The following is a 12,350-nucleotide window of genomic DNA, read 5'->3' on the forward strand; positions in this document are numbered from 1 at the left end:
GATTATTTACCAGTACGTGAAGGAAAGAATGTCCATTAGAGCCGTATCGAAGGAGCTTTTGTGCTCAAAATCAATGGTTCACAATGCTTTGATTTATTACGGAAGTACAGGGAATAAAATAAGAAAAAAACGACCAAGAAAAACTACTTCAAAGGACGATCGTGTAATTTGTAGAGTTTACAAGGCGAATCCTTTTTTAACTTCCAGGCAAATTCTCCGCACGATAAAGGATGAACTGACCAACGATGGATCAACACGAACCATCAGACGTCGTCTTCTTTAAAATGGGCTAAGGGGTTGTATCGCAAGAAAAAAACCGCACGTGTCAAACCAAAACTTAAAGAGTCGTATTAAATTTGCAAAGGAGCATATCGGAGCAAATTCTATGGAGCGATGAATCCAAGTTTAATTTCTTTGGTTCAGTTGGGAAACAATTTGTTCGACGCCCGCCAATCGGAGCAAATTCTATGGAGCGATGAATCCAAGTTTCATTTCTTTGGTTCAGATGGGAAACAATTTGTTCGACGCCCGCCAAAGAATTTCACCCTCGATACACTTTAAAAACGGTTAAGCATGGTCGAGGCATTATTATGGTTTTGACTGCATTTTCGTGGTACGGTGTAGATCCTATTCGACGGTTAACTCAAATAATGGACCAATATTTATATAAAGACATATTTTCGAGTACAATGAAGCCATTTGCAGAGTAACACATGACTGAACCATACATTCTTATGCAGGATAACGACTCCAAGCACACTTCAAGGAGTGCTAAATCTTGGCTTTCGTCCGAAAACATTACGGTTTTTAATTGGTCTGCCCATAGTCCGGACTTAAATCCAATCGAAAACCTCATGGCAGATGTCAAAGGAGCCATGGGGAAAAAATCAAGCAAAAATCCTGACGAATTATTTTAAAATGTCAAGTAAATATGGCAAAGCATATTAACTGAGCGATGTCAGCATTTGGTCGGTAGTCTCTCTAGAAGATGTAAAGCTGTGCTTGAATAAAAAGGCTATCCGACAAAATACTAACTGAAAATATTAATTCATAATCAAATTTTGATGTTTTTAGCATTATTTTTGCTACTTCGGATTGAGTAGGCAATTGAGAAGCAAAGTACTCTCTCGATGAACAAAAACCAAACTCTAGAAGTCACTCATAATTCCCGTCCTGCTATATGGTACAGAGGCTTGGACGATGACAACAACTGATGCGTCGACCTTGCGAGTTTTCGAGAGAAAAGTTCTGCGAAAGATTTATGGTCCTTTGCGCGTTGGCCACGGCGAATTCGGCATTCGATGGAACGATGAGCTGTTTGATATATACGACGATATTGACATACAACTTGTAGTTCAGCGAATTAAGAAACAGCGGCTACGCTGGCTAGGTCATGTTGTCCTAATGGACGAAAACACTCCAGCTCTGAAAGTTTTGCCGCCGCCGCCGCCGCGGGAAGCAGAGGAAGAGGAAGACCTCCACTCCGTTGAAAGGACCAGGTGGAGTAGGACCTGGCTGCGCTTGGAATATACAATTGGCGCCACGTAGCGAAAAGAAGAAACGACTGGCGCGCTGTTGTTAACTCGGCTATAATCGCGTAAGCGGTGTCTACGGCAATTAAGAAGAAGAAGAAGTATTATTTTTAATATACTAACCAAAAATCTGAAGTGTCCTTAATTAGATGACCAAGTCAAAATAGATATATATGTATGATTAATTTTTTGTCGCACGTTGAATTGAAAACTAATTTTTTCCTTAAATTTTCAATAAATCTATATCTTAGAAGATAATAAATATGGTAACATAAGTTTAAAAAAATATGTCCCTCTTAAATTATAAAATGAACCAACCAATGTTTTAAAAGAAAACGGAGTGTCCTTAATTATGTGACCACCAGTGTATGTACATATATAACTGATTAGCTCGATGAGATATCGATCTAAAATTTTACACACTTCCTTTCTCCCCAAGAAATTGTTCATTTGTCGGAAACGCCGATATCAGACGACTATAACATATAGCTAGCTTACCAACTGAGTTGAGATTGGATTATTATCGAAGGCAGTGGCACAATCTCCGGAGAAATGTTCGGAACGGATTGCAATAACATATATGTAGCTGCCAAACAAACGAAGTAATCAAAATCAAGATATAGATCATTTTAGACCCTTTTATGCTATGAGTAATGCAACTGTGAAGGGTATGATGGCTTCGGTGCAATCGAAATTAAGGCTTGATGTGCTTTGAAGAGGCGGATTATTTGAATATGTGGGCCTGTATGTCATTTACGTTTCATGAATTCTTGAAAAAAAAAACGCAAAAAAATTAAATGCGATGTATTGATTTTTCACTCTCGTAATGGCTTAAATTTTCAGCCATATTTTGTAGCGCATACCTTCCATTTAACAGTAGTTACGGCAATCTACAGAAAAAAATATTTATACTATTATTACACTGTCATAAATTATAATAGAGAAGACTCCCTAATTTCAGTTCTTCTACGACCCTCGAAAACTATTTTCTACCTCACATTAATTTCGAAATACTTTTGTAATCGTGAAGTCAATGTAGATAAGAAACAAAACGGAACTATTTCTGGTTTCCTATTCCAACACTGAGTAAAAAAACGAACATTTTGGTTTTGTAATTGTAGATCAAGTTCTATATCGACGAAGCAGTTACATGTGTTGTATAGCTTTTTTATTTTTATTATTTCACGGCCAACTTAATATTAGGTCACCAAATAGTTTTCTATAGATGTTGTTCGTAAATCTCTGACCATAGAGACTACATGCTACAGGCATATTGACAAATTAAATTAGAAATTTATAGTGAAATCATAATTGAAAACGAAAAAAAATATATGTTTATATATTAAAATTTTATAGTAATGTAATCTAGAAATAAAAATTCAGCCCGCAAAGATGACGTGCGCACACAAATAACATACACCGTACACCTTTCCCCCCCAAACAACCACATACCACCTCCACTCTGTATGTCGTCCAACTACTGCTTTCACGTACACATTCACACACACAGAAGCACCGCACGCCATAAACCGTAGCTTGTGGTGTGGCGCATGGCAGCAAGATGAAACGGTGATTTATTGAGCGCACGCACGCTCAAAACAGCGACTGAATTCTAATTTTCAAAACAACCCCCTCCAGCATCCCAACAAACAATCAATCCAACGTCTAAGTCAGCTATACCAAAGATGTTTTGTTCATATTTTTCTTTTTGTTGTTGTTATAATACAGGAGACTAGGTGCAGTTATAGTGTTGTTGGCGCCCATGCTTCCTGCTACCTTATATGGACAAATATTTCCATCTAATAGCTGCTCCCGCAGGTTACCCCTTAGACGTTGCTCGCTGATATTAATGATGATTGTTGTATAAATATATATGCTTATATATATTAAGTATCGCAGGTTGCTATGTAACGGTTGATCATAATGCTGTATCCTCCAACTGGTCGTCTTGGTCGTCCTGCCGCACTCCATCTTCCCACTGCTTCTCTACTCTCCGCTAACTGTTCCTGTCCACTGCATTGACTGTTGCCGTTGCTGTTGCTGCTGCTGCTGAATTGAGTTAAGTTAAGGCTTCCCCATATACGAAGCCGTTTCGTTAAGCATTTAAACCCAAGGAGTCCAGCCTTCGTAGAGCACAGCTAGATTATCGGGATTCATTGCCTCGCGTAAGATGTAGTCAACTTGCTCGGCAATGGTACAGCGTCGATTTGAGTCTGGATCGCGACCTTCCAGCTTCATGCGTACACGCTTCCAAACGGACACAGCGTAAGCGTTGCGTTTCTGCTCGCCCGGATTGTTGGCAGTGCCAGCTGGAAGTAAAGCCATAAAATATTAAAGAATTCAACTTAAGTCTATAAACAGCACCTACCTTTCTTATCAACAGCACCATCATCCACCGCTAACGTGGCCGTGGCTTCGTCTTTGTTGCCCGTGAATTTTTGTGTACCCTCCAAAGCCGCCGCATAGCTGCCTTTGTTGCGCAAAGGCGAATCCGGGATCCTACAACTCGACGACGCACCTTCCCTTTCGTCGCTGCTGAAACGTTGCGCCAACTCCAGTAATCCAATGTAGTTTTGCTCGTGGCTTGCAAGCAGCTCGTGTACTTTGGCCTTCAACTCCGTGGGCGTGGTGTCGGTGGTGTTACGCGCAATTAATTGCATCTGCAGCTCCGATAATTTATTGTGGAATAAGCGTAGCGCGTGTTGTAGATCTCGCGCATGCGCAATAGAGCCAATTCGATCAACAGCTGTTGTGGCGCGTGTATTCCGATCATTCTTAGTGATCGCTTTAAAGATGTGACGCACTTCGCTGCGTATTTGTGGGTCGATCAAGGGCTGTATTGAAGAAATGCATTTTAAATATGTAAGGAGAAGGTATTCAACACGAGACCCCATGTACGTTTTAAGAACCTTTTATAACTGAAGATTATCTCTACAGTTTAAGTAGGTATAGGTAATTTAAGCTCGACTAAAAGGAGCGGCGACTCAAATAAGCTGGATATATTTGTGATATCGACGGTTGTGACTCACATAACCTCAAAAAATTTTTCACCTAAATTACCTAGCTTTTAAATAGTACTGTTATATGGAAGGCTGTCCGCTATTTTTTTTATAATTTTTTATTTTATTTAATTTTTTTTTTTTGGTAATAACCAATATAGGTGGACCATTTTTAAAATTTTCCGTTCTACTATGCCCTACCTAGGAAGCTCCAAGAAATGAACCGTTTCCACAAGAAAATATTAATTTGTCGAGGCAATGACGTCACGTCATGTGGAGCTATTACGAGCAATTTTTGAATTTATCGGAAAGTTTATAATAATATAATTATTCAAGAAACAAAATAAAATGTTAACTTTGGCGACACTGTAGCCATAATACCCTGCAGATATAAAAACGGTTTCCATACAAGGAACTTGATTTCGATCAGTCTGTTTGTATAGCAGCTCTATGCTTTTGTCATCCGATTTGAACAATTAGTTTGGAGGCTGTAGCGCTGAATTTGACAATAATCTGTGATAAATTTCGCGAGAAAATTTTCTCAAACAATAATGGTGTCGAGTGGACAGTCTTTGTCCAGATAAAAATACGGATCCGTTCCGATTACTTAGACCCGACTGTCGTGGGAACGGTTCGCTCAATTTGTACGACAGCTATATCCTATACTGGTCCGATATCGACAGTTCCGGCAAAAGAGCAGTTTCTTGGGGAAAAAAGGACATGTGCAAAATTTCAGATCGATATCTGAAAACCTGAGGAACTATTTCGGTCCCTTCTGGGTGTTGCAAACTTCGTGGAAACTTAATATACGCTGCTCAAGATATAAAAATCGGATCTCATCGGACAAATCAAATTGTTGCCATATGGTTAGTGAGTGGCTTAATATTTTTTTACATCTCTTAATGACATTTTCCTTCATGGATACTTAATCAGTTTTCATCTCAGCTGTAATAGTGGTACTTAAAATGAGTCAAGCTACTCACCAGCATTTGCTGTCCCTGCTCGAAAAGTCCCTCTTTCAGAGCATCTTGCTCATGCTCCAATGTGGCCAGTTTGCGCTGTGAAGCGAACGTCATTTCATCCAGCAAACCGGCAATATTCTCTATCCAACACTGATCCACTTTACCCTCCGGATCCAAGAGCTGCACAATCGATTGCTCAATCGGCGTAATACTTGCGTTACTCTGCTGCACTGAGGCCACAGCGTCCGACCACTGTTGCAGCACAGCGAGAAAAGCATTATCAGCCTGTATGCGATTATCCTTGCTCTGCAGCAATTCGTATTGCAACAAAGCATTGGCATAATCGTATATCTGTGTAACCGATTCCAACAGGCTGTTGTAGCGCAGCTGCTGTGCCTTTACACATTCCATAAAGTCGGCTTGCACTGACAGCAAACTGCCATTCGATTGCAATGCCCAGTTCAGCTGCTGCGTCACGGCAGCCGTATACTTATTCACATCTTCGTGTATCTTAATTATTGTGTGCTTCCAAGCGCTCAATGACTGACTGCAAGCTTGCACTGATTTCAGCAGTTTTTCCTTCGGAAAACCATACATCAACTGTGTATCTGACTGCTGTAGCGCCGCTTCGTTCAACCAGAAGTGTGCACTGCCCACGAGCGCGCAATGTCCAGCCCATTTGGTATGCTGGAGCACTTGCATTTGATAGTTCTTGCCGCTGAAACCTTGCTGTAAAGCATGCAACAGATTCCGGCATAAACGCTCGGCATTCAACAGTGTAGCAGCCTCCAAGCAACGCAAATTCGGGTATTGAGTGGCGAGCGTGGTCAGTCGGCCGTGTAGCATGTGCGCGAAAAGTGATGGCAGGCCAGCGAGTATTGTGTGCTGCATAGTGTTCATGTACTCGTTAATGGATGCTGAAAAGCGACGCACATCGTATATTTGTTGTGTGTCGTTATGTAGCAATGCTTTGACATTATCGCGTACCGAACGGAAAATATTGGCGATTACTTCATATTTCAAGGTGCTATCGATCGTTGCTGTGGCGTTGACAAATAAGCGGGATTCCTGTGTATATAAGAAATGTAAATATAAATATTACAACAACAAAGCATTCGAAAATTGGCATTACCACGAATTGCTTGAAATTGGATTCGCCCATTCGCTCCATTATGATTTCCACAGTGGGTCTCAATAGCTTCACGCGTGTTTCGAAATCATCGAAGAGCGCGTAAATTTCATTGAAAAACAGTGACACCTTGGCGCTGCCGTTATGCATGCGTTGCGGTGAGTCGGCAGGGTTCGGCGCATATGCACAAATTTCTGCCAAAGCTGCTTGCACTTCGTCGTCGTTGTCCAGCATATATAAGCGCACGATACGTTTGGGCAACGTTTGTTCAAATGCGGTTTTCAAATTATGCAACGATTGCAGCGTTTCGGCGAGTGTGAGTAAATTGTCGTAATAATGTTGATCGGCATCTGGGAAAGCTACTTGACACAATTGTTGCAACATTTCCAGGAAATTCAATTGTTGATTGAGCAGATAATAATCTTGTGTGTCCAAAGCACACTCTTCGATGATCAGGAAGGAATCAGTGGCTTTCGATAGCGTTTCAAGCATGCAGGATTGCAGCGCTTGTGTGTGTGTATCCGGATCTAAGGCGATGAAAGTGTGTATTGTGGCAACGGCACCATCAAACAAAATTGACTGCAAATATATTTGAAGAAAAAAATTAAGTTATTGAAGTGGAAACAAAGAGGAAAAAGGATCGTATTAATAAAGCTAAAACATTCACTGAAAGGATGTATTATTTGTTGTTGTCAACTACATGTTTTAAATAATTTTTAAATCAAATACTATTGTGTTGACAGCTTCTGACAAAACATATATCGGTTCTGCTCTATTTACATTGAAACCACTACCAAAAAAACGGATAAAATTTAGTCGTACTATCAAAGAGTTCGCAGTATCTTAACGGACTTAGACCAGACCTTCACATGGACAACCTTCCCGTTTCCACAACAGTCGGGTCTACGAAAACCGGAACGGACCCGGATTTTTATCCGGCCAAGGACTGTCAACTCGGCAGAATTCTGCCATTACAACGACAACATGGACAACCTTCAATCCGACTTAAGGGTGCTTAACCCTGGACGGGCTTCGTTATTTCTCCCCTGTTTGAAAAACACGCTGATTGTTAGTCGAATCGATCTAAAGAATACATTTGGAGTTTATAGAGCTGCCTTGAACAATAATTATCCAATCCAGGGGCTCTATCGGATGACGGAATAAGTCCGATGCACGTCGAGCCGTAATCATCAACCCCGAAACTCCCGAAGACCTTAATCTAAAACTTACTGACCCAACACGGTACTATACCTGGATCGATCATTATGTCTCCTATCGGAAATCTGCATAGTGTGGTTAGTAGTTAAGGAGCATAATAAACTCCTCTCCAAGCAGTTTCTGCTGAAGTGTTTTCGTAGACATTATTTGCTTGAAACGGAACCGCTTCCTAGGAGCATCAAGAGATCCGTCCTCAATTACGTCGACGACATAAGACAATACGCCAACCAGACTTCGGACGCAACTAACTTCAGGTATACACTGACTGCCATTAACATTCACCGACTCTTTCTCAGCGAATGGTGTACTTGGAGCCAAACCACCACCCATTGCAGAGGAAGAATCCGCGAGCATCGAGAGTGACCCTTGCGATTCGTTCTAGATACTGTAGCAGGCTAAACTTTTACTTATCCAAAATCGACCCCCACATATCAAACATGTGTCTTGCATGCAACGAGTCCTCTCATAACTCTAACCACCTCTTTGCTTGCCCGGCTAACCCTACACATCTAACACCCTTCAACTTATGGGCCGACCCCATCGAAATATCATGTTTCCTGTGCCTATCGTTAGATGACCTCGATGCTAACTTATCTCAACCGTACGGGGACTAGATAATCGTTACAACAACAATAACAACCCCGAATAAATCATGCAAACCGATCAATTTTTAATTTTTCTTCCGCCATATTGGATCCGGCATTTTGAATTTTCAAAATTCAACTGAGATTTCGTAATCAGCGAACCTAAAATCCTCCGAGCAACATGATTCAAGCAAAGTCGACAATTTTTAAAAAAGTTTAACAAGTTGAGTTTGGAACTCAAAATCCACCATGTTTTTTGAGATTAGAAAAACAACATAACCTCATGTCATGTTAAAAACTAAGGTAGTCGCTCGCGAACAATATTCGCACGAATCCTTGACTAATAGTCGAACCAAGATTTTGTTTTCACGGTATGTACACTTCCGCAATTTATAAATACATCCCTGATTTGAGTTTAAACTCTTAATAATAACAATTTCGTATTCTTAACACTCACCACTTGATTAGGATGGTAATTTACATCACTAATGGCGGTGGACATTTCCATATTCGCTTCAATCCACACTTTCTCCAATCCAGCTGCATACTGTATGGCCTCGGACTTCGCGCCATCCGTCGAAATGGACGGCGCGCTCTCTTGCCACTGTTCAATTTGCTGCTGCAACTCGCCTACGCTCAGCTCTCCGCTCAACAACTCACGGTAGGCTTTCTCGTATTTGAGCAAATGGTTTTCCAGCAGACGTGAGCGTGGATAAAATTGCATCACGCCAATATATTGTTGCAACAGATCGATGCATTCCAGGGCGCAACGGCACTGTTGATAGAGTGTATTATCCATTTCCCTGCGTGTGAAATCACACTGTGCATACAATTGCTCCTGGCCGCTCTGCTCGAGCAGAGTGTGTAGCAATTCGAATTCATTTGTTGCTATATTTTGTTGTAGATCGCACAGTTGCAATTGCAGTGTTGACAATTCGCGTATGACAGAAGTGGATAGCAATTGTTCGAAATATATAGTCAGTATAGCATGGGTATCCTTCTGATACTTTTGCACATTCTCCTTCATCACATTGAGCGCACTTTCGTCACGCTTACAGCTTTTGTAACGATCAGTGATCGTATTTAGAGCGTGACTACCCATCGCTGTGCCGAGCGCTTGCAATTCGCGTATCATTGCCGATTGTTTGGTAATGCGATCGCGTTCTTGCTCTTCTCGACGTATCTCGGCTTGCAGTTCGATTAAATGATCGAGCGCACCCTCGATCTCTGACAAACGCGTCTGCAGATCGTCTCTGTAGGAGGAGAGAGCGTGTTAAATAAAATTAAATTTCAGAAATTGTCTTTCAGATTGCCTTCAACTCACCTATATTGTGTCCAAAATGGTTTGAGTTCGTGCAGCCGTACTTCCAGCGACTGACGTGTGTTTTCCCAAGTCGGTTTGCGTTGTGTTGCCTCGTCTGTGGATCCATTGGATTTCGTGTTACCCTCCTTTTGTACGCCGGCCGCCACTGCGTCCAATGCATTCAGACTGAAAGCGGCTGCGTACGCTGAGGTAGCGCGTGCTACAGTCGTGGTGCCATCGTCACTTACCGTCCAATCAACTAGGGGATCATAAACGAATGCCTCCAGCAGTGTGAGTAATGTTTCACGCTCTTTACGCAATATCTTCAACACATGTTCACAGCCCAGCCGGTATGTGCCCTAGAAAAATGTATGCAAATAGAAAATTATTATTAATTTGTTTTTCACTTTTAGGGAATTAAAGTAATTAATAGTTCGCCTGTAATGGGACAACAACAAATAAGGGATTGTTGTCATTTATAGTTCAGTATAACAGGAAGCATCTTCTTTATTATATGGGCATACGTGCCCCTTCGGATAACCTCCGCGATGATTGATTAGTGATTAAGCATCAGATAAAAATAAAATAAATAATACAACTCATTCATTACAACAACTAATCTCCACAAATTGCTGTATTATGATACGTGTTTTATTAGCGCTTTTTATTATTGTTTTATTTTGGGCAATAATATAACATACAGGAGAGTTCCCTGTTCCGCTGTTGATCAGAGCAAAGGTTGAGATATCTGATGAGGAGTTTCCGGACACCATCCAAAGAAAATCAACCATCAAGGGTTGGTATGCTAAGTTTAGACCTGGAGAAATGAGCTCCAAAGACGATGAAAGCAGCGGACGCCCAAAAGAAGTTCTTACCGACGGAAACATCAAAAAAGTTCACAAAATAATTTTGGGCCACCGTAAGGTGAAGTCACTCAAGATAGCAGGCTCCCGAGACATACATCAACTGAATGTGTACATCATATCATTCACGAATTTGAGAAAGATCTGTGCAAAAATGGTGCGCGAGCTCACCTTTGACCAAAAACCACGATGAGTGTTTGGATATGTTCAAAAATTATAAACCCGAGTTTTATCGTCGACATGTGACAATGGATGGAACACAAATCCATCATACCTCTCCGAATTTTAATCAACAGTCCACCCAGTGGACTGCACACGATGAACCCGCTCCAAAGTGTGGACACACAACAGTCAACTGGCAAGGTTAGACATCTGTGTTTTGGGATGCGGATGAACTAATTTATTTTGACTACTTTGAAAAAGGAAGAACCATCAACTGCGACTATTACAAAGCGTTACTGGACCGTTTGGGGTACGCAAAGTGGCTGCATTTCAAGAAAAAGGAAGTGCTGTTTCACCGAAAAAATGCACCGCGTCAGAAGTCAGTGGAAACGATGGCAAAAATTCATGAATTGGGCTTCGAATTGCTTCCGCATCAACCATATTCTCCAGATCTGAACTCCAGTGACTATTTTCTGTTCTCAGACCTCAAAAGAATACTTGCTGGGAAAAAAATTTCATCGAATGAAGAGGTGATCGCTGAAACTGAGCCATATTTTCATGGAAACAACAAAGCGTACTACAAAAATCGTATCGAAAAGTTAGAGGGTCGATATAATCAGTGTGGTCCAATCCCTGTGAGCTCTTACGGTCTGAGCAGGTTCTAAGACGGTTCCATCTATTGCATAGGAATATCAAGTGGTATCTCCTCACATCGAACAATACATCGTTTAGACATGCACTGTCCGCCATTCACTATGGGATCGTCAAAAACTACACCTACTCCCTCTGAGAAAATAACGTGTATGGGGTCAAACCACCGGCCATTGCAGACAAAGAGCTCGAATTGCCCCGAGAATCTAGAGTGACTTTGCGCAATTTCGTTCTGGATACTGCAGCACATTAAACTCCTACCAACCCCAAAGGTCCCCGTATGACTTTAACTACCTCTTCACATGCCCAGCGATTCCGTCTAATCACGCATAAGTCGTGTCAAGCTGTCCTGTTATTTTTGTTCAGTATTGTTTTTCATTTCATCACAGAAAGACTTAAGGAATGGGTATACTATTCGCAATACCAACACCCATCTTGAGACCCAGCATTCATTATTGTCTTCAAAAATGATGTCGCTGAGAACGTTACTGTTACGCGATGATAACCGACTATTTGATGCCTGAAATCTAAGGATTCAACAAAACGGCGCCACTTCTCACACATCTCATCAATCAATGGATTTATTGAGAGAACACTTCGGTGAGCAGATAATTACACGTTTTAGGCCGGTCGATTGGCCACCAAGATCATGTGATATCACATTGTTAGACTTCTTCCTGCGATGACCCCTACAGTCTATGCGAACAATCCCGCTTCGATTCAGGCCTACGAGCAAAACATCACGATTGTAATTCGCCAGTTACCAGTCGAAATACTCGAAAGAGTCAACGGAAATTGGACTCAACGGAGGGACCATTTGAAATGTAGCCGTGACCACCATTTGAAAGAGATAATCTTCAAAAAAATAAATGCCAAAGTATGTTCTTCGAATGATAATAAACATTCTCCATTAAATTTGAAATTTCTGAGATTTTTTTTTTTTAAGT

At 41.2% G+C, this 12,350-nt stretch overlaps 1 protein-coding gene across 1 annotated transcript; it reads right to left on the minus strand.

Annotated features, from left to right (window-relative positions):
- Positions 1-2,633: 2,633 nt before the first annotated feature.
- Positions 2,634-11,837, minus strand: LOC108967705 (serine/threonine-protein kinase SMG1-like). Its single transcript, XM_018931297.1, has 7 exons — positions 11,832-11,837; positions 9,749-10,086; positions 8,882-9,677; positions 6,626-7,201; positions 5,515-6,561; positions 3,901-4,366; positions 2,634-3,841 (listed from the first exon to the last, which is right to left on the minus strand). Exons 1-7 carry the CDS (start codon positions 11,835-11,837, stop codon positions 3,636-3,638), a joined length of 3,435 nt encoding a protein of 1,144 aa, XP_018786842.1. The 3' UTR covers positions 2,634-3,635.
- Between the last annotated feature and the right edge of the window lie 513 nt (positions 11,838-12,350).

The sequence above is a fragment of the Bactrocera latifrons genome, unplaced genomic scaffold (genome assembly GCF_001853355.1).
Source record: "Bactrocera latifrons isolate USDA-ARS-PBARC rearing strain unplaced genomic scaffold, ASM185335v1 scaffold_196, whole genome shotgun sequence".
NCBI classification, from domain to species: domain Eukaryota; kingdom Metazoa; phylum Arthropoda; class Insecta; order Diptera; family Tephritidae; genus Bactrocera; species Bactrocera latifrons.

Excerpts from the sequence above, each read along its gene's own strand:
- LOC108967705 (XM_018931297.1), bottom strand. Across the intron at positions 9,678-9,748 it reads CCATTTTGGACACAATATAG|AGACGATCTGCAGACGCGTT; the intron begins GTGAGTTGAAGG and ends CTCCTCCTACAG. Across the intron at positions 7,202-8,881 it reads ATTACCATCCTAATCAAGTG|TCAATTTTGTTTGATGGTGC; the intron begins GTGAGTGTTAAG and ends ATATATTTGCAG.